This window comes from Rousettus aegyptiacus, unplaced genomic scaffold (genome assembly GCF_014176215.1).
Source record: "Rousettus aegyptiacus isolate mRouAeg1 unplaced genomic scaffold, mRouAeg1.p scaffold_m13_p_11, whole genome shotgun sequence".
In the NCBI taxonomy this organism is placed as follows: Eukaryota; Metazoa; Chordata; class Mammalia; order Chiroptera; family Pteropodidae; genus Rousettus; species Rousettus aegyptiacus.
In genome coordinates, this window is record NW_023416286.1 from 44,559,378 (window position 1) to 44,584,363 (window position 24,986).

At 47.5% G+C, this 24,986-nt stretch overlaps 1 protein-coding gene across 1 annotated transcript in view; it reads right to left on the bottom strand.

Annotated features, from left to right (window-relative positions):
* SFRP1 (secreted frizzled related protein 1) overlaps nt 1-24,231 on the bottom strand; it is a 41,256-nt gene extending 17,025 nt beyond the window's left edge. The window contains exons 1-2 of the mRNA XM_016127440.2: nt 23,428-24,231; nt 18,157-18,234 (exon numbers count right to left, since the gene is read on the bottom strand). Coding sequence (XP_015982926.1) covers nt 18,157-18,234; nt 23,428-23,971 — 622 coding nt within the window. The 5' untranslated portion in view covers nt 23,972-24,231. The remainder of the gene's footprint in view (nt 1-18,156; nt 18,235-23,427) is intronic.
* Between the last annotated feature and the right edge of the window lie 755 nt (nt 24,232-24,986).

The window sequence follows — 24,986 nt, forward strand, 5'->3', positions numbered from 1 at the left end:
ATGTGTTAGAATTAGAGAGACGACTGGGTGGCGGTCACATGTATCTCCTCCTCGTGTCCCTCTTCGAAGCTTGTGGATTCTCCCTTTGAAAAGGGAATGGGACAATCTAGGCCTTTTCCTGGGACTATGTCAAGTCCTCCACATCAAACAGACCTGGTTGGTGCTGGATAGAAAATCCAGTGAAACCGTCCTTGGAAAGACAACGTGTTGCCACCGGTTTGCTTTGTAAACCATTCTCAAGACTTACTAAAAGACAATCCGATGGAGGTTTTTTAGTACTTGAGCTAAAAAACCTTCCAGATCAATATCATTTTTCTAGACAGAAAAAATATTCATTCCTCCAATTTCCTTCTATGCCTTTTCCTTTGCTCACACTGACTGCTCTACCCAGTCCATCCCTGGACACAGGCGTCCTAGTGGGGCCACAGCACAACTGGTAGTGATGCCCACCCAGCCTCCAATGCCACCATTATTATCTATGAGTAACTTTAGGGAGAAAAACTGAACCCTAAGATTCTCAGTGATTGGGATCCATATATATGCAGGAACATCTAGAGGAACTGCCAAGAGCCACAGCACTGAGAGGATATGAAGCCGCTGGAGACATCCAGGAGGGATAAGAGTCTGGCTCATCAGCCCAGATCCATAAGCAGGACCCGAGAGGAGGAGGGAATCGTGGCTCCGGGTGCAGCACAGTGGTCGCTGTGGACTAGCCACACCGTGGGGAGAATATGTGCCATGGACAGACATTAAAGAGCTGTTTCACCTGAGGCTGTAACACACTGGGACCCAGGTACCCTTGTGTAGAGCCCGTCCTCCAGAGAACCCCTTCAGGGCCAAGCAAAGCACTCCTGGGGCTCTCTGAGTACTGGGAGCCCCAGCTCAAGCACAATCTCCCACAGAGACTGCCACCAAGCCTTGGGTGGGCAGAAGAAGAACTCAAGCAAGGGCAGGCTAGCTAGCTAGCACAGTTTAGATGGAAATATCATCATTTGTACCCACAGGGTGCCGGGCAGGGGCTATTTGGTAAAGATCCCAATGTTCCATCCAGGAAGAAAGTACAGGTGAATATCTCATTGGATAATCCAGCCCTTCTTCCCTGAGGTCACACCCCCTTCCACATGTCCCAGTAACTTAAATGAGTGACTGTCAGATGTGCCCCAGAATAAAAAGTAGCCAAGCCAACCCAGCTACAGGTCCCCTCCTCTTCAAACCCTGTGGCCCGTATTGACCAGATTTCTATAATAGAGTTCAAGGTAAGATTTCCTTTGAAGAAAGATTCTGCTTCATGGCATGTGTGTGTTCAAAGAACAGTAAGTTAGGTAGGGCACAGGAGCACAGATTCCTACAGAGGAATGGGATTTAAGAGGCCATCTAGCCAAAGTCTCACTGCAGAGATCAGAACACCAAGAGGGGAGGAACCGAGCACCACAGTCTCAGCTGTCAGCAGCTGATCAGGACCCGGAGCCAGGACTCCGACTCCCCATGGCCACCGTGTTCCCCCTCATTCCCCAAGCATATGCCCCTCCTGTTTTTGTCCTTCACACACACTCTGTCTCAGAAAGACAATTCCCCCAACCCTCAGGCTCCAGCCCCATGTGATCACGCAGCCTCCCTTCTTCCTTGTCCAAACGCAAGAAACCCTCTCCCTATTTCAAAGCCAGAACAAAATGCCCCAAACCAGGAAACTGAGCTCCATCCAGGCTGAAGAAGTACAACCCTAGTTTACTATCAGATAAGTCACTTCCTACAAAAAAATGTAGCTGTGGTGAAGGAGGAAAGCTACGACCAGAGGTCCCTCTGCCAGCTCCCCAGCCCCTTTAGGGAGAACCTGAGAAGTGCTGCCTGACCCCTGGCCCCTCGCTCTGGCCCAGAACCATGAATCGGATAAAAACAGTGCGCTGCAGCCCCATACTCAATCCCCTCCAATCCAGGAAAGTCTTACTGAGCAATCCTGGGGCCTGCCCAAATGAGCCCTCAACTTATCTTCCTCTGAGGAGCACTTCGGAGTGCGACAGGGACGAGGACAGAAGGCTATGCCCCTGTGAGCTCACTCATTAGAGAGCAGCCCCCGAAATGGGCTCACGGACCTCACACCACTAGATAATCAGACCTGGGGGATCCCAATCTTCCCTCTCAGGCCACTTCAGAAGGAGTTCTCTGTCAGTGTCTTATGTCAGTTTTTTGTGATGTGGGTCCCCGAGAGACTTCCTTGCTGAGGGCTCCACGGGAGGAGCAAGCAGCTTCTCAATTACAGCCTGGGTTTCCTACTCTCAGGAACCTGGAGGGCAAGGCAGGAGCACAGAGTTTTCTGCTGGCCTAGACCATTCAGCTCACCAACCATGAAAGAGTATCAGGACAGGGGACTGGCATGAGACAATGAGCAACAGAAAGGGAAAGCGCCAAGCTCTTTGCGAGGCTTGCCTGTTCTCCACTTTGAATAATCATTCAAAACAAGGAAACCTGCCAGAAGACACATTAAGTCTGTAAGAAAAGAAGGCTACAGGCGAAGAGCTGTCAGTCACGCAGAAAAATCAACACAATCTATTGATTCTTCTCCTTTTCCAGGGAAGGGGCAGCTTCATGCTCAACCTTCTCACCACCCTTCCCCCATCACACACACAATTATACAACTGTGAAGGCAAAAGAGATCTTTTTTTTTTTTTTTAAGTCACCAAGAAAACTGATACCAAGGAGTGAGGGGTAGACCAGATGGTCTTACTTGTCTAAAGGAAAAGGGCAGGAGAGGGAGGCAGGAAAAGAGGGAGCCCCAGTCTGAAGCCTGCACTTCATTCCAGGTCCATGGGGCCCCCTCTCTGGCAACTGGAGGACCACTCCCCAAGAGTCATGACCACTAGGATGCTCTAAACCATCTGGTCTTCATCATGAAGATATACAACTAGGAATGAATTTGAGGTTCTGTTTTTGCATGCCCAGGAGCCAGCCCTTTCCTCACTGTAGAGTGGGTCTATACGGAGGTTGGAACTGAACAGGCAACACACTTCAAGGATGACATTCCATGTTTTGGGTGATCTAGGGAGCCAGGGTCCTGTCAACCAATGGTTGTCGGTGCCAACTGAATGCCGATTTGGAGTGCAGTAAAGAAGGAAACTTTGTTCACTGCAATCAGTAGTGATACGGCATGCTCTGAGAATGGTTCAGTAGTGTTATGAGAACAGCTCAGTAGTGTTACCACTCAGGAAGCAGCATGGCTGCAAGACGGCCCTGGCATGAGGCAGCCCCAGGGCCAGGCCCCTCTCCAGCTAGACAGCTCTGCTCTGCTCTGGTCTGCTCTACCTGCTCCAGTCTGTTCCACTCTACCCTGAACTGGTCTGCTAAGCTCTGCTCTTCTCCAAGGATACATCTTTGCTGTTTTAGCTCCAGTGTTTCAGCTTCGGCCAGGGAAATCTTCAGTCTTTGGTGGGAAGGAAACGTGCCCTCTCTGAGCTTGAGGGGAACTGACTTCTATAGACAGAAGTCCCCACCTGAGCCTCTGGTTGGTCCATCTTCATGCAAACGAGTACTCCAAATCCTCTCAGTTGCTTTATCCAAAAGGCACTCTCTTGATTAGCCAGAATAGGGCATCTCTGATTGGTCAGCAAAGATGCTGATATAGCTGTGCAGCTCCAATTGGACAGGGAAAGTTTCAGTCCGATTGGTTGATTAGGATTCCAGGAACTCCTCTATAAGGGCTGGCTCAGAAGGCAGAAACATAAAGCAGGAAGGCAGTTCAGTGAAGGAGGCAGACAGCTTAATGCAGGCTTCTTCCTAAAGTACGGTTTGCATGAGAGGCCCCTGTATAGAAATGGCTGCTAGGCTCTGTTTTTGTTTTTGTTTTAATTTGAGCCCATTTAGCCACTAGGAGCCCTTCTTAGTAGGTATTTTCTTTCTGAGGGTCCAGAGGCCCCAGTTTATTCCTCTACTTTCCTCAGGAAAATCATCTGACATTTTCATGAGAAGGAAGGTTCACCCACAAAGCCACCTCCTAGGTGTAAGTCATCAGCAAGAAAGCAGACAGCAGGTGCTCCATAAATCACTAAATCATGGAATCTGCAGGACTGGAAAGGACCATAGCGTCATGTCTTCTGGCTTCCTGCCAAACATAGGTCTTTCAGGTATCCCAGGCAAAAAGCCAGCCAGCCAGCTCCTGTGGTGGGGACCCTACTACCTTGTTGATCAAGGTTTTATTTCCTCACCAAGCCAGATACTACTGGATGGACTAGACAATCTTAGTTCTTTCGACTACTGACACTTGTAGTCCTAGGAGGCAGACGTCTTCAAACACACAGGCTCATCCATTTGAAGGAGGATATGGGAGAATTGTCAGGCCCCTTAGAAATGGGAAATAGCCGACCTAACCCTGCAACAGCTAGGTCTAGCAACAACGGCTGGGCAGCTCAGTTTCTGACACTTCACAGCTCCTATACACAAAATATCTGCCATCAGCCACTACGGGCCAAAAAGATGCTGAATACTCCTTCTACACGCTGGTGTCAGAGCACAGGAACAGCACAGAGTGTCAGTGAAAGCACCAGGTCACCCCTAGATATGACACGTCTGCACCAGGGCCTGCCCTGGCCACTACGCACTCTTTGGGGGCCAGGCTGGCACAAAGACTCAGGCCTTGATTTTCCAAGTTTTCTCTCCCACTCGATGCTTTGGACCTGACATTTCAGGGACTATGTGCTCCCTTGTGAGCCCAGAGACATTTAGGGGGTAGATCAGCCTGTATTTTAATATCCTCTAAAACTCTTTTTAAACTCCTCTAAGAGAAATATCGCCATTACTATCCTGCTTCAGTTTTAGCATATCTGTTAAACACATTCATCCTTTATTTTTCCATGTTTAAGAAACGCCAAGTGTGTAGCTTATGTTATAAATGCTTTAGGGGAAAAATAGCATGCTGGGCATGCTAAGAGCCCCTGCTTTGGCACAAAGCCTTTCCTGAGAATGCCAAGTAGAGCTGGAAGATGGCCCCTCTGACCAGCTGCCACAAGGTAACATGTTATGTGTGAATTTACATTTTGCTACTTCCAGGACATTTCAATACAATCTCAAGGGATCTATACACCAGTCCTGAGAGTATCCACAATTATCCCTATTTGGTAAGTGAAAAAACTGAGGCTCAGAGAACTGAACCTGGCCAAAGTCTCATGGCTGGTAAATTGTGGAGCTGGAATTAAAACTCGATACTGAGGATTAGATCGTGCTCCTTAGAATACCAGCTCCATGCTTCCAAACTGCTTTCCCATCAGTCTGTGTCTTCCCTGTGCAGGCAAAAAGGGTTCTACGCCCTCCAACCCTGGGTGTCTAAGTATGCACAGAGAATAACAGCAAGAACCTTGGGGATGTGGCCAGAAGAGGGATCCCAAACGTGGAACCAGTCAGAGGAGAAGGCGGAAGTCGGGATGCCCAGCAGCCCCAGGCCCTGTCCGAGAACACTAATTTACGATGTAACAATGCATTGTGCTTTGTGGTGGTTCTGCAACCTGAACTTCATCCCCAACTCACTTTTCATCTGTTGCACACTCTTAGACACTGGCTTCTCTTCCACGGGTGCCTACGATGAAGGACAAGTATTCCCAGTGAACACACCCGGGGAACAGGGAGGTGCCAAAAAAATATTCTATCAAGAAACCAAGTCATAGACTTTTTGCAGAACAAAACCATACAAGTTCAGAGCTGGAAGGAGCCTTGAATATCACCTAGGGCAGCAGTCCCCACCTTTTTGGCACCAGGGACCGGTGCTCCTATGAAAATCTAATGCCTGATGATCTGAGGTGGAGCTGAGGCGGTGATGCTAGCACTGGGAAGTGGCTGCAAATACAGATGAAGCTTCGTTCATTCACCTGCTACTCACCTTATACTGTGGGGCCTGGTTCTTAACAGGCCACGGACTAGTACCGATCAGTGGCCTGGAGTTTGGGGACCCCTTACCTAGGGTGAAACCTTCAATTTGCTTAAGGAAATAGGCTCAAAGACTTTAATTGACTGGCCCACGTCACAAAGCTATTTAGTGGCAGTACTGGAATCAGATTCCAGGACTCCAGAATTTGTGTTATTATCTATCAAATCACATGTTATCTACTTGCACAGAAGTTTTTTTGTCTGTGACAGATGGGTAAACTGGGTTATAGAGAGGTTAAGAAGCTTGCCTGAGCTAACACAGCATGTGGCTGAACCAGGCCTTGACCTCAGATCTGTGTGACTCCTAAGGCTATACATGTTCTTTCCGATCTACTGTTAAATCCTTGGGATTATAGTATGCCTTTTATGACAATCCCCGCTAACCACTGGAATCTGCTAAGGAAGTGAATCCTGCCCAGGGAACCAGCGGTTCTAAATGGACTTGCTGCAAACACTAAGACCTACACAAAATAGGCCAAGTTGGCATTTGGAGTAATAAACAAAACACCAAGACTGTAGAAGTGTTTCCCAGACTTACAAAGATGCCCCTGGGTCTTTATAGAGGCATGTTGCAGGGAAATCCTTATGGGCTTCGCTAAAGCCTCCCTGAGCCTGGGGAAATCAGTGGCATGTTCTAGAAGGCCTCTCTCTCTGAAGAAATGAGAAGAAGGATTAAGCCTCTGACCTTGCCAGTGAAGATGCCAAGGTGACTGTAAAGGCAGGCTCTCGTTAACCATGCAAGCGGCTGAATGCCATGGTCAAGCTCACCAGGCAGATATGCCCTGCGTGCACAGACAAGCACACATAAGCGCACATGCACATGGCCCAGTGTACCACTCACCTACACACATGCGTCTACACCCACACCTCAGACCTACTCTTACACGTATATATATAAACACACACACAAACCGCGCATACACCCCTTGTCCCTCATTGTAGCCACAGCCCCTCTTGCCTCCCTCCTCCAGAAAACCTCTTAACCTCTCTATACACCTGAGCTGACCCGGCCCCTCAGACCTTAACTAATGTCATTACCAATCCAACGATTAAGAGGCTGGCTCCAGAAGCGCTGTGTTTGCTGCCTGCTAGGCCACTAACAAGGTCTGGGGAGAAAAGTCAGGGCAGTTTATGACAGCTCCTAATGACGACTGCTCTGGGTAATGACCAGCTCTGCGGTGACCCAAGTATGAGTTGATTACAAGCTCTGGCTCCTGTTCCACACATCCAGAACAAAGGTTTCTCAGGGGTGCTGACCACAGCAGATGCCCCTGTCCTGGCTGCCCGGGCTGCACGCTGACCGCGTCAGGCCAGCCTTCAGGAGCTCCTTCAAGCGGGTGGCCCAGACCTGATCCAGGCCTGGCCAGCACTCCCATGGGCCATGTCCTAAGGGATCTGACTCGAGGGCTTCCTCTCTCCCTGCGCACACATGTGCACGTGCACACACACATATGTTATACACCTGTTTTTAGATTAATATGTCTTTAGAGTAAAGAAGCTGTAACCCAAGAAGCTAGGTGTTGGCTGGCATTTGGCACCTCGCAGGTGTCCGAGCCCATTTTCACCTCTGCATCTCAGAACAAAGGCCGTGACTCTTCCCAGGCAGCCTCCCTGGGTGGAAGCGGCTGCACATTATGAAGTTAGAGGCCGTCACCCTCGTCAGCTCAGTCTCACCCTTGCACATCTCAGCAGATGCTTATTGACTGACCTTCTTACCTCCTGCAGCCATGTGCCACCAAGCGGTGTCTCTGCCTCAGGCCCCTGGCCACACCGAATGGGTAACCACTGTAACGCACCTGCTCATTCCAACTGCTACTCAACAGGAAACAGGCCCGGTGCCACTGAGACCCACCGCCCTCCCGCGGGGTACACAGCCAGAGGTGAATCAGAAAGACCAACTCTCCCTCACACCTCAACTCGGCCTTTGAGATCCCACATATTTGGCTGGGGCTAGCTAGCCCTTATGCAGGATGCTGAGTTAGTTACGAGAAAGAACAAATGACATTCTTTACCTGTGTTTATTTACCCGAAGTAGGTTTTGTCATCTTCATTTTAAGAATCACTATTTGTTTCGAGTCTTCACTCTTTTTCCCAGCCCTCATCTCCTGACTCCAGGAATGCCTTTTTTATACTTTCCCTATCAATCCCAAGCCTAAAATTAGATTAATCCTCTCCTCTTGGAAACTTCCCTGCACTTGTGCAGCCCCCAAAGAAGACCTCTTCTTCCTTTAGGCTTGGGAGTTGGAACTATACACCAAAGCACCTGAAATTACCAGGGAACGGAGATAAGCAAGCATGGCCAAGGCCTGCCTCGTCCACCAGATTCTTAAATTTGTTGAGGACATGGTACTCTGCACAGAGCTGAGACCTCGGGAAGCCTGAAAGAAGCACAGGCCACCTCTGCCCGACACAAGTACCTGCATCCAAGAGCGGTGCCTAGCAACATGTCACCCTGCCCCACGTGGAGTGCTGCTGCATGAGGGGACTCGTTCTTCAGGTGCCAGCTGTTTATGAGGGTTTAAAGTGCTTACTCCAGCCCCTGTTTCTAGCTCTGCCGCCAGATGCAAGAGGTAGGGATTTCCTTCAGCCGTAAAACCATTTCCAGAAGCTGAATGGATCTGCTGTGGAAGACATACCAGTGTGAACTAACTTTTAAAGGGCTCACGAAGAGAAGAGAAGCCACCTGAGGTGCTCCCTAAAGAAAATGTCCTGGGGAGAATACTGACAGAAAGGCTAGAGAAAACAAGGGGCAGAAAATCCCCCTCATAATCCTGCCTGGAGTGAGAAAGGAGTGTAGGGAAGCTGGTTCCTAATTTCTCCCTACCGCCAAAGTGCCGTTTTGGCATCTCTACAACTCACAGACATCCTATGAGAATTTATAAATGATTTCCCTTAATTCCTGCCCTAAAGAATATATTCCTTTATTTCCCTAAATATCTGCAAGCCAGTAGGCATCTATTATGCATACTCGAAGCCCTAAGAGCGGTCAGAACAGCCTGGCCTCACATACCCACAGCCTTTCCAAGCCAGAAGGACCAACACCATTTATTCTCAAGACTCACACATAAGCATGGATGCTCCGCTCAATACCCAAAGCCCTCATCAAAAGGATACAAATGTCACTCCTCTGGGGTCCTCGCTTCCCTTCCCTTACCCTCCGAGGAAGTCAGGATGAGAGAAACCCAGGGTAGGATCCAGGTCCCAGGTTCCAGCCTCTGGGACTGAGACTATGAGAATCAGTGGTTTATAACTCAGTGATCCCTCCATGAAAAGCCTCTGTGAACAATGACCACAGTAATTTCCTTTCAAAGATGGGGAAGGCTTTATTTCCTCTCCTCTCCGTCATCACCTTTCATGTATTCATTCGCTCATCACTCACGCCTGTCCTGGACACTTACTGCAGCACTCACAGAGCTGGATCTGCCCTCTTTATTCCCAAATGGATCTCTCACAACCACCAATGAGCCAAGCCAGAGATCCTGTGGAAACATCTCAGCACTTTCTGCACTATAATTCCAGGTCAGTGGAATTCACAACATAATTCCACTCCCCCCGCGCCCTCACCATGCCCTGGCCCCAACTCTTAATCATTCAACACACCCCAGCCCCCTGCCAATTTGGTTTAATAAATGTCTATTTTCATAGAAACCTAAGCTGGCTGCTTCTGGTTCAGTTCCCTCATAACTCATCACAGGCTGTTTGCGTGATGCTAAGGGAAGCCGTCCTGAGGCTTGTCTCTTCTGAGCCAGGAAGTCCCCAGTGCCAGCATTAAGTGGCACTCAAGCCCAGGAAGCCCCACACAGCAGGGGTGTCTCCTGTACATAGGGCCCAAGGGATGCCTGGTGGCCCAGACAGCCACACTGTAGTGCCAGGTCCTCCAGCACACAGAGAGAGTGACAGTGCTAGTGACAGGCCGAGCCTCTTACACAGCAAAGCTGTAGCTCAAATGTTTATTGTATGTGTCTGGCTTTCACACGGAATTTGCAACCTGCCAGTTACCAGTGTTTACCTTGGTAGAAATTCACGGGAAATCTTAGCCTGAACAGGCCTAGAGTTTATTTTACTGCCAGATAAACAACTTTCTTTGATAAATCATCCATGTGACAGTGTTCCTGAAAGACTAAACAAAGATTTCAAGCACAATCTATAGGCTGCTGAGAAGCCTTCCAAAGCTAATGCATGGTTAATTGGCTGCTCTAAGCAAGCCGAAGCAGGGCAAGGGCCTGAAATGTCTTTGGCTGTTTGTTCTCTTTAAAAAAAATAAAATAAAATACAGATTGGAGCTTCTGGCTCATTTCTGCACAACTGGACAAAATTTACCAATATTTAAATGTTCTGTTGCTTCTGAACATAGCCTGGTTTTTGGCTGACAGGAGTGGATATCACAAATATCACAAGGCAGCTATTGGAAAAGAAATTAAAAGCTGCCCTGGGGATACTGCTCGAGAAAAAGGGGAGGGCGGAGTGAAGTACAATACACGAGACCTAAAATCTCTCTCTTACACAGACCCCAAAATTGTGAGTAGAAAAATTCATATTAGAAGTAAGAATTATGAGGAGAAAAACTCATATTAGGAATAAGATTTCTACAAAACACACAAAAACTCAAAAAAAGAAAAAATTTGGGTAAGCGTGTCCTGGAATTGGTCTTTACTCAGCCCAAGTTTCGAGTGTTCTGCAGTCTTTAATTATCTGATGACGACATCGTTTTACAATGACTTAATGGTGTCACCTAAGTAAACCTACTAGTAGTATGTAGGGTTGTTTTTCGGGTTTGTTTGCTCTGGTTTTTGCTTTGGTTTGGTTTTTTAACTATAGCACCTTGAATCTGCATAAAGTTTTGAAAGTTCTTCCAAATGGGCTATTAAAAAGGATTCTTCAGTTTAATTATCTTGTTAAGCAGAGATTAACCAAGACATCCTTTCTATTTCCTAAAATTCTTTTGTCAAACAAGCAATTTCATTAGTGCTAGCATCTTCTTCCTACCTAGGCTAATTTCCATCTTGAAACAATTCTTTCAAAAAAGAAGAGATAATTATTATGGATTGAGCAGCTGCTATATTCCAGGAACTGTACACATGTGATTAATTCCGTTCTCACCATAGTAACACAGGAAGCACCATCCACATTTTGCAAATGAGGTGACAGGCTCAGGGAGGTTAAAAGACTACCTCATGGTTGCTCAGCCTATCAGTTTGAGATTTAATCCAAACCTGTCTGGCCTGAGGCCTATGTTCTTTCCACTCTACTGCACTGCCTCCCTCTCTCCACAAAAAAAAAAAAAAAATCAAAGACTGCTGATTTCTTTCTATGTGTTAGGCACAGGCATCAGTCCATGGATGTCCCACAAACTCTGAGATGGAGAGAAAAGGAGTAAAGCAGAACCCTATGTCCCCCTCCCAGAAGGCTTCCTCTAACCATTCCTGGCACGATGGAAATGTGATGGGCATGAGAGAACACGAAGGAAGAAAAGGTATGGAATCTGGACTGGCTACCCAGGTAAGTGGCAATGGGAATGAAAACTGCAAGGGATGCCAGGCAGAGTTGCCTTGGGCAATCAAGTGACTAACTCCTCTATCTGAGTCTTGCTTTCCTCAGTCTGTAATATGAGAGACCTAGACTGGCTGATCTTTGAGGTTCCACCAAGCTCAGCATATCCTCAGAATGACAAAGGGGCACAGCTGAGCAAGGCAACAACAAAGAAATGGGCCACTTGTGTGGGCTGTGAATAGCTCCTTTATCTCCATCCCATCCCTTAAACTCTCTTTCTCCCAGAAAATCTTCAGAAAACAAGGGTGAACTTGAGGGTAAATCCTCCTTGCCCCCCTTCTCCATAATAGTTTATATATATGTCAAATAATAAGGAGGACATTTTGTTAAGTGAAATAAGCCAGACACCAAAGGACAAATACTGTAGGATTCCATTTATATGCAGTACCTAGAACAGTCAAATTCACAGAGACAGAAAATAGAATGGTGGTTTCCGGAGTTGGGGGGAGGGGAGATTCGGAGGCGAGTGTCTGGGTACAGAATTTCAGATTGGAATAATGAAAAATATCCAAAGATGGATGGTGGTGATGATGGTTGCACAACAATGTGAATGTACTTAATGCAACTGAACTATATATTTAAAAATGGTTAAAATGGTAAATTCTATGTTATATCTATATCATCATAATAATTTTTTTAAAAAGATAAGGAGGGCTAAGAATTGGGGTGGGAGGTGCTCACAACCAGAGAATTACAGAATTGCAGGTTGGAGAGTACATCAAAGGACCCCCAAACCACACCACTTGACAACTGACCATCCCAAGAAATACTCTAGTCAGAACTGAATCTAACCTCAAAGAAGTCAAGTAACAGCCAACCCTGAACCAACCATGTATGTCCACACTTATATCTGTCTTAGGACAAATAAAAGCAATCATTCCAGAGTGATATAAAGCATGGAAAGGGCTGACACCAGAATTCAGTTCAGGAAAGATTTCAATAAATACACTGAGAGCAGAGGACAGAGAGTTTCCAAGATGCACCTCTTACTTGTTCGGTGAGAGCCATGAAGGGAGGCCTCATTGGCCCAGGACAGGTCTCCGGGCTACTGCCATCCCGCAAAGGGCACCTATGAATATTTTTAGCAAGTCCAGCCTGCAAGCCAGGCCAAGGGCTAGGTTCCTTACACACTATCTAAGCTACACTTATATCTCACCAAAACCTGTATCTGGCTACCAGTTGCCATGTCAGAGAGAGAAACTGGAGAGGTTAAGAGCTTTGCTCAGTGTTGCAAAGCACATACATAGTGGCAAAGAGAGGATGAAACTCAGTTTCAGAGAAAGCCATGCCCCATTCATGGATCCTGGGTTTCTGTGTCCTTTCTCATACTTTAACATACTTTCCCAGGTTCAAGTATGCTAAATAGAAATGCTTCTCGTTGAAATTTGTCTTATCTTCCTGACACAGGTATAGCCAAGAAGGAATTAGAGATGGAGATAGAATGCACCAGAAATCATGTTCACCAGAAATCTGCTCTATTCCCAGCTTTCCCTCAGTTCCTCGATCAGGCTTCAGCGTGCAAAGTACTCCTCATGTTACCTTAATCCAAACCGCTCAAGACCTTATTTCTCTGGCCAGATTTGGGGCCTGCTCAGGAACTCTCCAATCTGAAAACAGTGGGTGAGCAGGGAATTGACATCTCCACTCACTCGGACAACTTGAAGACTTCAAAGGTTCCTGGTTCAGCTGCGGTCTCTGCACTGTCCAACCCAGCCCCATGCAAGGGAACACTACTGTAGACTGGTACCCAGACCATGAGCTGGAAGTTATACCTCCAGTGCCCTTAAAGTGGCCAGCCCCATGTTTTCCTGCATGTGAGATGCCACAGCTCATGTATTTTAGAGATCGTCAGTGATGATTAAAACCAGTTGTCTGCCAACTCCCCCAACCTGGGATAACAGTTCCTTCTCTCACGTCTATTTAATTTTACTTTGCCTGAACTAGGTTTCTGAACGTTAGGGATTTTTTTTTCTTTTACATAAACTATCAGTCACCTAAAACAGGGCATGTAATTTTCCTTGAACTTAATAAACTAGTGGCACATGTTCACTTACAAGAGAGCTTTCTCCTTTTATTTTTTATTTTTTAAAAGAAGAAGTCCAATTTCCAGATCCCTGCCATCCTCTGTCATTCATATTCTCATCTGATAAACTTTTATTTTATGTTTCCATGTGTAAGACACTGTGCCAGAGACTACTGAAGTACAAACTGGCCTTGTTTTGTTCATTCTAAGACACAGATTATTGACACATTTGAACATGAGGTATGTTTTCTTTGTCAGTGGTACAAAATGAACAGCACATCTCACAACAGCTGATGATCATCTTACATTAGGTAAAATATGGTACAAGATACAGACCCTGCTCTCAAGCAGCTTACAAGTGTTGCAATTACTGCGCTGGCAGCCAGTTCTCATCTGCGGGAGGAAACCCATGATTTAGTTTGGAAAGGCTGAACCTATTTTTTGCAAGAGATCCATCTACCCTTCGGAGTAAAACACTGTGCCTCCAAACAGCAGCACTGCCAAGACACTTTGAAAAAGGAGTGAGAACAAATTTAGTGAAGGTGCAGGAAACTCCAAAAATACTTCTTTTAGAAAATACTCCCAAATGCTGAGAGCTGATTTTTCTTTCCTATGCGATTCAATTTAGTGTTGCAAAGTATGGTTTTACTCTTTATGAGGAAACATATAAATGGGGGGAAAAAATCCTTCCAGAAGGCAAGGAAAATTTCTGGGGGCAAAGAAATCTCTTTCCACAGAGAGAAAATACCAGGCTAAAGAAGCTGTCACCTGAACTCTCACGCTTAAAAAACTGGAGAAGCCAGTACAAGAAAAAGCTCTGAACTATCTTAAGCAGAAATATATCATCATGAACATTTCTACCAAAAAAAAAAAGGCTTAAGGGTGTTTATAGATACTGCAGAAGCAGCTACAGAGAGTGGCCAGAGGTGGGGTCCTAACCTCACAGCAATTATAAATCAGAGCCTCACATCCCTGGGGTTAGCTTACCTGAAAGAAAGGATGCTATGGGCACTGAGTTATTAACAGCAGGATTATGAGTACAGCAGCTTGCAAATACTATATTGGTCTGTTTAAGAGAAGAAAGCAACATCCTGTTGTCATAAAGCAAGAAAAGCAGAGAGAGGACAAAAAAGCAGATCAGTGCAACCTAAGTTCAGCAGGCAGGCTGACCGCCATATTGAATTCAGAGACTTTGCACCACCTAACTTTCGGCTTTCCTACATCTGGTGCTTGATCCAGGCTGATCCAGCTGCATTCCTGAGCATCAGCACACAGGTGTTTCTACTGATGCTTTTCCCTGTTGGAGGAAAAAAATGTGCTCTGAACTGAGGGGGTACAGTGCAGGGGTGGAGAGGCTAGTGGCCAAACAGACCAGCCAGAGAGTTAAAAATGTACTGCCCGAGGAGGAGTAATGGTTCGGGCATGAAGGAATCCAAGGATGCATTGGCGGGAGGGTGGGTATGCAAGCTGACCCAGAAGGAATGTGCCCCTTGTTTCTGGAGCTCACAGAGCCTTCCAACAACCCGATGTCTTCCCGCCGGGGATGTCAGGGCCACTTAATGCAAAGCTTGATCCCTGGAGTAGGGCGTAAAACATTCTTTTTCTTTCTGTAGTGTGTCAGTTTGCATTGCTGAATTTCTTTGTTTCCTAACTGAATCTCATCAGTGTGGCTGACTGCCTCACTTACTTGAAATGAACTAAGCTAGGAAACAAGTTTCTCAACAAGGCTGCATTCCCCAGAGTGCTGAGAGGGCCAGAGCTAAACTCAGCCCCTGCAGAGAGAGGGGGAAAAAATCCTATTTATTGTCTTACAAGAATATTACAAACAAAAAAACCAAAGTCACTCCTGCCTCCAGATCAAAGAAGCCTAGCATACACCATACCTATGCTAAGGAAATAAATGCCTCTATAGCAAAGCAGCTGTTCATCTTAAGTGTAGAAGGCAGCATGACAGAAAGTAAAAGATCTCCAGTTGGGAAAGTCAGATTCCTTATTTACAAAATAAGTCGATTTGATAAGATGACCTGCAGGGTCCAGAAGGAACTCCAAAGTTCTATGAATCCAAGAAGAAAATAACCTCAGAGCTAAAAGAACAGAGTCCCAAACAGCCAATCACTCAGATTCACTAAGACCTGACTGGTTATTAAAATAAGATATACCTCTCCCTCTCACAAGCAGTGAGCAAGTGCTTGCTGACTTAGCAGGTATGTATTGCAGTAGGCAAAGGATGTCCACCCCCAGCTGAGCTCCCTGAGTACCCTCTGGTCTCTTGCTCTACACCACAAGGCCGACCTTCCGCATTTATTTCCCAAGGCTTGCCATTTCAGCTTATGTCTAGGGAATGTCTCTGGTTTAACTAGTTGCCACAATGCCTGCAGCTATCGGAATTTTGATGGGCAACTCAGGGAGGAGGGAGGAACCTGATGACAAGTTCAGGTTAGTAAGTCTCAGACAATAACCTGAACAGAAGCATGGATTCTCTTCTCACAGCTCCTTAAGCACTAATTTTGGCCTTGAGTTTCACAGCCCCCTCTTCAGCCAGTGAGCTATAAAATGATTCTCTAAGAAATCAATGATTAGTGTTCGGCCAAGATTTTTTAAATTTTTAAATTAAATTTTAATTTATTCTAAGTATTTTGGTCTATGGCATCTAGCACAGTGATTTGCACTCAAGAAATGTTGAATGGATACATGAATCAATGAATGATCAGACGCACTGAATTTGCGTTCCCTAATCGGGAGGCGTCACCTGCTAGTCAACTCCGCACACTCAGTTCCAGGGTTTTCCATCATGCTTCTGTCAGGAGCTGAGCCTGATAAAAGTCATATGAGCATATACATTAGCTCATATATTACTTTTCAGAGTTTACTCTAAAACGATTCCCTGGATTTGATGAAATGTCAGGGGGCCAATTTTCAAAAGTGAGTGTGGTGATTTACAATATCTAAAGAGGATCAATGAAATCTCAAGAGAGCCCCTCAGTTATTCCTCATAAGGATTCTTCGAGAACACAGCCATACCTGGGCAGATTCTTCCTGACCTAGCCATGCAGCAAAACTCTTCTCATCAAGATTTCTGAGAAATTTTATTTGTCCCTTTTCTCTATATCCAAATGTGTCTTTGGGAAGAAATCTCAACCCCATTTGTGGCAGAACAGCTTCTTGCTAAGGCAGTGTGGGGCTGTGCACCCACAGGCTTTATGGCAAGAGGACTGCCCAGCTCAGCCCGACGTTCAGCACCCCCCGAAAAAGTGTGAACATTGAGAAGCAAACATCACCATGGTCAGATGGAAGAGTAATAGGAGCCCTCTCCAATTTTATCCGAGTTCATTTAAAATGACAATAAGAAAAAGAGTGTGATAAACATAAACAGCAAAATGCAGAGCAGACTGAATCTTCCTAGAGGTCCCACTGTCCCCTAAGAATGAAGGAGGCAGGCAGAGGCACCCAGTGCAGAAACGAAGTACACAAAATGCTCCCAGCCTCGAGAAGCCCTCTGTGGCAAAGGGTCTGAATTCTCCAACTTCTGTCTTCGGTCACAAGGACAAACATCCTGAGAATATGTCTGTCACACATACAATTTCCTTTAACGCCCACGTGCACTCACACGTGTGTGTGTGTGTGTGTGTGTGTGTGTGTGTGTGTATGGCTCAAATATGGCACTCTGCCAGCACGAGGCCCTTTCATGAACTTTATTATGGTTCATGAAGACATGGAGTAGATAGTTCTGAATGGACATAGGACTCGCATTACCTACCGTTCTGCTTTTCCTGGTAAGAATGCTGTACGAAATCCAGCCTCAAGGACACGATGCAGGCAGCATGAGAAACACACTGTTCGGTGTCAAGCTGAACCTGTCCTTCAGCAAAGCAGGCCTGGCCCTAGCTGCTTCTCAGTATCCATATAAAACAGGCAGGCATGAGGGACTCAGCCCTTCACATGGATGCGGTTTATGTTTACTTTCCCCACCCCCAAAGTGTCTGGAGCATGGGTCTTCTGCAGAGCAGGCTCTAAGAAGCTGTTCCAGATGAGCCACCTGAGATTAGCTCCCCAGGCCACATCCAGCCCTTCTCCTGGGCCTATCAGCGCTGATTCAAAATTCCTGTTTAACTAGGAGCGATTTGAGGAAAATGGAGAGAAATCTCTTTGTGGGGAAGGACTTGATTGGGGCGCTTCCTCTAAATGCCCTAATGTTGGCCTCTCCCGTCCCTGGGAAGGCACCCCATGGTCAGCCACTCCAGATCCCTGGTAGAGTGGTGCTGACACCTAGGGGTGGATGCAGAAAGAGCCAGTGTGGGGAGAAGGCCAGGCCAAGCCGCCCACTGTATCTCCTGGTAGTGTCCCAGGAGTGGTGTTTTCCCGTAACTCTTGTCCACCTGTCCCCAAGGTTACCTCCCTACTCCTAGAAAAGGTCCCCAAAAACTCAGCCAGTGATCTCCTACACAGAAGGCCAAAAGCAAAATTTGACTTTAATAAAAAAAATTGGGCAGTTCTCTCTCCCTATCTAGTCTTCCATCTGCCTGAGAAAAGCAGCCATTGGGGAGCCTGGAGGTAGAAAATGTAAAGGTCCAAAAAGATGCATCAACAGGCTCTATTCAGCAGGAACATGAGCCAGAAGGAACTGGGGAACCGGGGAACACCAAACCTCCCCAGGGCTGCCAGGGACACTTTCTTACCAAACTCGCTGGCACAGAGATGTTCAATTATGGCTTCAGATTTCAACTCATTGTCACATGGAGGACACACGGTTGTGCCTAGGAACGGAAAGGGAGAAAAACAGGAGCTGTGAGTAATGGGGGTATGGGTGCAGGGAGGAACCACCCCTTGGAAAGAGATCAGTCTACCACCAGGGTAAGTAGTTAAAGATCTTCTGGCATTTCTGAAGGGCAACCCAAGAATTAAAAAGAAGAGTCCTGGAGCTAAAGCTATAAACAGGCGTATAGTTTATTGGAAACTTAAGGGATAGAGCTATTGAATATGGCACAACTATTTAAACCAAATTTCTCTGGAGCTGGATAGGGGAGGTCCTGGGAATTGTGGCTTGATGGGGTCCCTAGGAAAAGTTGACTTGTAAAGCAAACACATGTATTCCAGTTGTTTGTTTCCTGTTCTTTCTCCCCTCTCCTCTAAATACCCCCTCTGATTCCTGCCCATTTCCTATTCCCAAAATCCCAAGACAGCAGATCAATCTGACCAACTCTCTAAGAAAAAAACCTCTTCTAGACTCAAAAACTCTAACCCCAGGCCTGAACACCCCTCTACAAAAGAGCTATTACAATATGAGTTCCTAGCAAAAGCTGTCAAATGGGAGGACAGAGCTGGATGGGAGAGACCCTCTGGAGCCATTTTCAGGGCACTGCGAAGTGCCTTGAAGAGGAGGTGTATGTGCGGCCGGCATGAGGGCCACTAGGAAGTGGCTATGCCCGAGGGGAGGAGGCACCTGAGGCCAGGGCTAGAGGTCTCCTCCAAGCCAAAATACTACTGATGCTGGAAGGATCCCTGGAAGGTAAAGTACCTTCAGGGAAGGGCAGGGAGAAAGGCTACTGTGGAATCCTAAGCAGAGTGAGGTGGCTCATCATCACTACCACCATCACCATCACCATCAGCATCAACATCACCAGCATTATCATCATCATCACCCCACTACCACCACCATCACCATCATCATCATCATCACCACTACTACCATCACCATCACCATCTTTCAAACTAGTTGGAATTTTATCCATGATCTAGGAAAGCATTAGCATGTTCCGAGGGCATTCCATCACTGGCACGGCACTGGAAGCCAAATCAGGCTGGAGCTAAGGGGCACAAGGAAGTCACCACCAAGGTGACCAAGGAAGGATGACATGCAGAGAGACCTCTACTCAGATATAAGGGTCCTTGTCTTCCTCCTTCCCTTTCTTCTCCACAGCTTCTCAGTGATCTCTGTGACTCAGTGAAATGGGCAAAGCCTCTGAAGATGGAGGATAAGGAGGGATGCACAGCCTTTCCAAACCAGTGCTGCTCCCAGGACACAGCTGATCCAGAGCTGGCCACCCACCCCACCCCACCCCCCACTTCCAAGCAGGGTCCTTTCATGGCCTTAGTCTTTGCTAACAGATTCCTCACTCACCTTTATTCTATACCCAGGGCCAAACACCATCCAGATTCTCAGTGTAGCAAAAACCACAGACACACTCCAAGCAGAAAACTGTGTGACTGTCTTTTGGCCCAGATGCTAGAAATTTGTTTTTCACCCAGAGCTTGAGATTGGTAGCATTTCTAACAAAGGGTATGCCTTATCCAGAATTCTGCATATGGTTCCTGCTTCCATGGAGAGAAAAACAGGGAAAGGATGTCCCATGATATGAGAAGGACCACATTACTTATATCAGAAAAGTCAATTGTGTTTGGGGTTTTCCTTGTTTAGGTTATTTTTTAAAAAGTGGAAGTTATCACGTTGCAAGTTTCCACAAGTATAATCTTGACCAAACCAGTAGCAGAGCTAAGGCCATCAGAGTAGAGATGCCAGGTCGCCATCCGCTGCACATACATCATCTCATCTAGACACTCTGAGTTCCCTGATCCTGCTGGCAGCCGAGGGCTCTGTACCCCACAGGGGCATTCTCTTCAGTCCCATCAGTGACCTTTGACCTTCTGTGCCACTCAGGAGATCATTGAGGTGAGGAGGTGAGCTCTGTGTGTTCTCAATATGGTTTTCCCCCATCTTGCTTTCCTTAGAGCCAACTGTGGAGCAGCTCGACCCAGAGAAGGGAGGAATGTGTAATGCCATATTAATCTGTGCTCCCTCCAATTAATTGTCCTTGGGGCCCTGCAGGCTGCCTCAGCAGGAAAAATCCACCCAGTCATCCATCTGAGAGGTAGAACTAAATCACTGTTTTAAGGAGTATTTAAAATAATATTTAAAGCAAAGAAGCCAAAAAGTAAAATGTTTTGTGTCTTATTAATATTTAAGGGAGGGGTGAGTAGAGGAGAAAGTTCAATACTGGAATCAGGATTAAGTGAATTTTTAAAACTCAGTGCACACACATGCACATAGCACATTCTGGCCTCCCCTTCTCTCTCTTTCTCTCTGTCTCACACACACACGCGGCAGATCTCCCGTGGCCAGCTCCTGGATACCTGGAAAAGGGACCCTATGGAAGGCTCTTGGGCACAATGAGGGTACGTACTGTGGCCTCTGCAATCTGTAACTAAAATGCCAGGCTGATTTAATGCACAATATACCTAAACAACAACAGAATTAAACTAAAAGTATGTGCTTTGTTCATACAACTTCAATCAGTAAAACCTGGCAGGAAGGGGAAATAATTTATCAGCCTGGAAGTGTACAGGTCTAATGTAAGTGAAAGATGTAGAAATAACTTTCCTGGGAAAAAAAACAATCACCTCTCCCATTACAAATGCTTGATGCAGTTTGTGCATCAATAGCCTTTTGGCAGGGAAAGTGTCTTTTCCTCATTTCTCATTATCAAGTCTACCTTTAATAACAAAGGTCTGCTCAATACCCCAAAACTATACATGCCCAAGTATGTGAACAGAAACCAGCCAAATTATGCAGAGATATGACTCTGCTTTGAAAACTCAGTTTTAATTCTCAAGAATAAAAGAATTAAGAATAAAAGTAGTGCATGTATACTTACTGTCATCCAAAAGTACCAGTTCTTATTCGAAGCCACCAACCTTAAGGTTTGAGGACTAGTGTGGTTCATCTCAACCTGCCCCTACACACACACACACACACACACACACACACACACACACACACAGAGCCCTCCCATCTCCACCTTCAGCTGACAGTGGCCAGTCAATCTCAGAGGAAGTCAGTCATGTGGGGCTCCCTCCTACCGAGTGGCTCTAGTCCTGGGGAGGACCGGATGCCCTCTCAGGACAGAGTCTCTCACCAAAAACGCTGAAGGGGAATCAGTTCCCAAATCACACACCTGACTAGTCTTTTCACAGCCTTTCTCTCTGTTCAGCAGCTAGTTTGGGGAGGGTGGCTGCTGGGCACTCCTAGGACAAAGGGAAGGAGACAGGAGGATGGTTCAAAGCTCCAGACTGAGGAAGCAGCAGACAGGTGGAACAGCAGCCTCGGAGTAAAAGGCTTAGAGAAGATGGCAATTAGCTTTCCCAGCTTTTCACCCCCGCTTTTTTTTTTTTCGGGGGGGCGGGGGAAGGGCGGTGTTTAGCCGGGAGGATTCTTTCCCCTTCATTAGTAGGCACCCCAGCCAGTCCCATCTCCCCCTCAGAAGGTGTTCCCACAAAGGTCTCCACTTCATGTCCAACCAACTGTCCCAGAAAGAGGCAACTGGGAGTGGACTCAGCTCCAGCAGAACTGGCCACGGCCTCTCAGGGCAGGGTTGAACTAATCCCCCAGCGGTGGGCAGAGGAAGGGGAGAAGGAAAATAACTGGACTGCAGGGGATGGCTCCACACCGGCAGAACACAAAGTGCTTTGTTTGCTCTAGGTAATTGCTCAGCTCTCGATCTCAAAGGGCTGCACTTCTGGAGGTTAACCCTGTGCAGACACCCAGGAATCGGAGAACAGAGGTGCCCAGACCGCAACACTGCTGGCAGGCTGCGACCTTTCCATCTGGCTGGGACCCATGCCACCCAATGTCAGTCACATTGGACTGATCTTCTCCCTCCCTAGAATAAGCAAGAGCATGCAAAATTCCGGGTGCTTCTTTTCCCGTACATACTCCCACCCGCGCTTGAGGGGAGCATGCCCTTCAGTGGGCACCTCTTTTAGGCATCACTTCGAGATGAGCTAAGTCAGCAAGCAGCTCAACCCCCCCCTCACCCCACCCTAAGCCCCCTCCTCAAAAAGCCCTCGTGATGCCAACCCCTATGCTAAGAGCACCTGGGTGGGTATATGGCTTCCCATCTCAGACTTATCTCCACATCTTTGAGTCTCAATTCTGCTTCCAAAGAATTAAGGGTTGAATTCACTCCTATAAAAGTCAGGCCACCATGCTGAGGTTTTTTGTTTGTTTGTTTTGTTTTGTTTTGTTTTATTGCCTCAACACAATTTTTTTTTCCTCTCACTCAAGAATTTAAGTGGGAGGGGGTTCTGAGAGGAAACTTAGGCCCTCCCTGAGGCTGTTTTAGGAAAGTCTCCAATTTGCAAGCCCCACTTCCCAAGGAGAGACAAACAATGAACTAATTACACCTTTATCTTTCTAATTACCTGGGGATTTGTGTAAATGAGAGAAGCTCAGGGTAGGCGAGAATGAGATACGGGAGACTTTCCATCCTCAACCCTAGGAAGCTGTTACCTGAAAGGGGTGGAGAAAGAGAAACTCCAGTTTCTAAACTTTTTTCCTCAGCCAATTCTGCAGCAGTCCTGGGCTACTTGGCTGGATGGCTAGTTAAGGAAAGAGTTGTTTGGGTTTTTCTTTTAAAAAAAAAAAAAAAATCCTCATAGAACCTATGAAAATAAAGCTGTACCTTAGCACGTTGTCGGCCTTTCTGAGCTTTCTACACTTTAGGTTTTTGTTTTTGTTTTTCCTTCTGGCTCATCCCTTCTAGGGTGTTAAACTCTTCCATGGGGACTCGGTTCCCTCCCAGAGGAGAGATGAGCTCCTTTTTTATTTGGAGCCTAAGGCTTTGTTTCAGGTATGGAAAACCAGAGACTGGACCCCAGGAAGAGCCGCTCCAGGGGCGGAACCGGGTTTGCACGCGGCCGAGGCGCAGCCGCCGCTACCCGGGAAACCCCCGCTGTCGGTGCACGTGGGTCGGGAGTGGCGCTAAGCAACACCTCGCTCCAACTGGAAGCTTTGAAAAATCATTCTGCACGGCTTGAGATCAATCTCTAGGGAACTCCGTCCGAACTCCGGAGCGGAGCGATGGCCAGAGATCATAGTGGCAATGGCTTTCCAGCAGCACCGTCTGCAGCCTGGCCCGGCCTGGGGCCCCCAGGGTCGGAGGGTGGGAGCTTACCTTGGGGTTTGGAGGCTTCAGTGGCGTTGGGCGGGGTCATAGCGATGCAGACGTCCCCCTCGGGGAACTTGTCACACTTGAGCATCTCGGGCCAGTAGAAGCCGAAGAACTGCATGACTGGCTCGCACGAGTCGCGCACGGCCTCGCACAGCCAGCGGCATGGGTAGATGGGCCGGTCCAGGCAGACGGGCGCGAAGAGCGAGCAGAGGAAGACCTGGGTGCCGATGTGGCAGTTCTTGTTAAGCAGGGGCACCCAGCTGCTGGCCTGCTGCTTCACCTCGGCCATGGTCTCGTGCTCCAGCAGGTTGGGCAGCACCATCTTCTTGTAGCCCACGTTGTGGCACAGTCGCAGGTCCGCCGGGATGTCCACGCACTGCGGGGGCTTAGTGTAGAAACGCCCGCTCTGGTACGAGCCGATGTCCGACTGGAAGCTCACGTAGTCGTACTCGCTGGCCGACCCCGCGGCCAGCAGCCCGGCGGCCAGAGCCAGCAGCACGCCCCCGGCGGCCCCGCGCCGGCCCCCAGCGCCGCGCCCGCTGCCCATGCTGGCTCCGCGCTCTCGCTCCCGCGACGTCGGGGCTGCCTCGGCCACCTCCCCGCGTGCGTCCCGCTGCAAACTTCCCAGAGTCTCCGGGGACAAAAGGGGCCGTACCCACCCCGGCCCGGATCGCCGGCCGCGCGCTCCTGCCCAGTCTTCGGCGGGTGGCGGCCCTCGGCCTGCCGCGGGGAGGGAAGCTCCGCGGCCTGAGTGCTGCCCCGGCTCCCGGGCGCGCGGCACCTACTCCCGAGGCTGCAGGACTCGAGTGCCCCGTGCTCCTGTTGCAAAGCCCTCGGAGTCTCCCCGCGCAGCCAATCAGCTCCAGGCTGCGGCCAGCCGCACTCATTTAGCACGTCAGTCACCGGCGCAATTAGCCAATCACTTCACTTGCAAGAGGGTTCGGTTTACTAGAACTAAACACAGGTCAACACCCCTTAAAAAACCAAATCAAATCAATAAATAAATAATAAAGGAAGAAAGAAAATAGAGAAAATAGGAAAAGAAAAGAAAGAAAATAGAAGTGCAGGGTGAATAAAGAGACTGTTTAACGCTGTGATTAACTTACATCGGATCGCAGAGAAGCAAGGAATTTAATAGTACTTGCAAATTCAGGAGATAGTGAAGACTCTTTTTTACACTTCTTAATTTCAAGCAGCAGCCCACCAGACAAGCAGCTCGTCTCTTCGTTTTTTTTTTTTCTCTGTAGCTACAGTACAAAGACAGGCAATTTCCCGACAAACCCGAGCTTAGACAGGCAGGAGTGGCAGAAGTCTGCTTTTAAAATCCGAGCTAGCCAGACTGGGCTCTTGCAAAGACAAGAAGGTGTAGTTAGGGCTGTTTGCCAGTTTAAAAATTCAGCGTCTTTCCAGGTGGGACATCCGGATAGTGGCTCTCCAACAATACCAGAGGCGCTAGGTAAATGTTGCTCAATGTGGCAGGAAATTTTGCTGGAAAGGTGTTAGCTTTAGGAGGATAGCTTTAAAAAGTAAAAGAAAAGAAAAAAAAAAAAACCTACACAAGT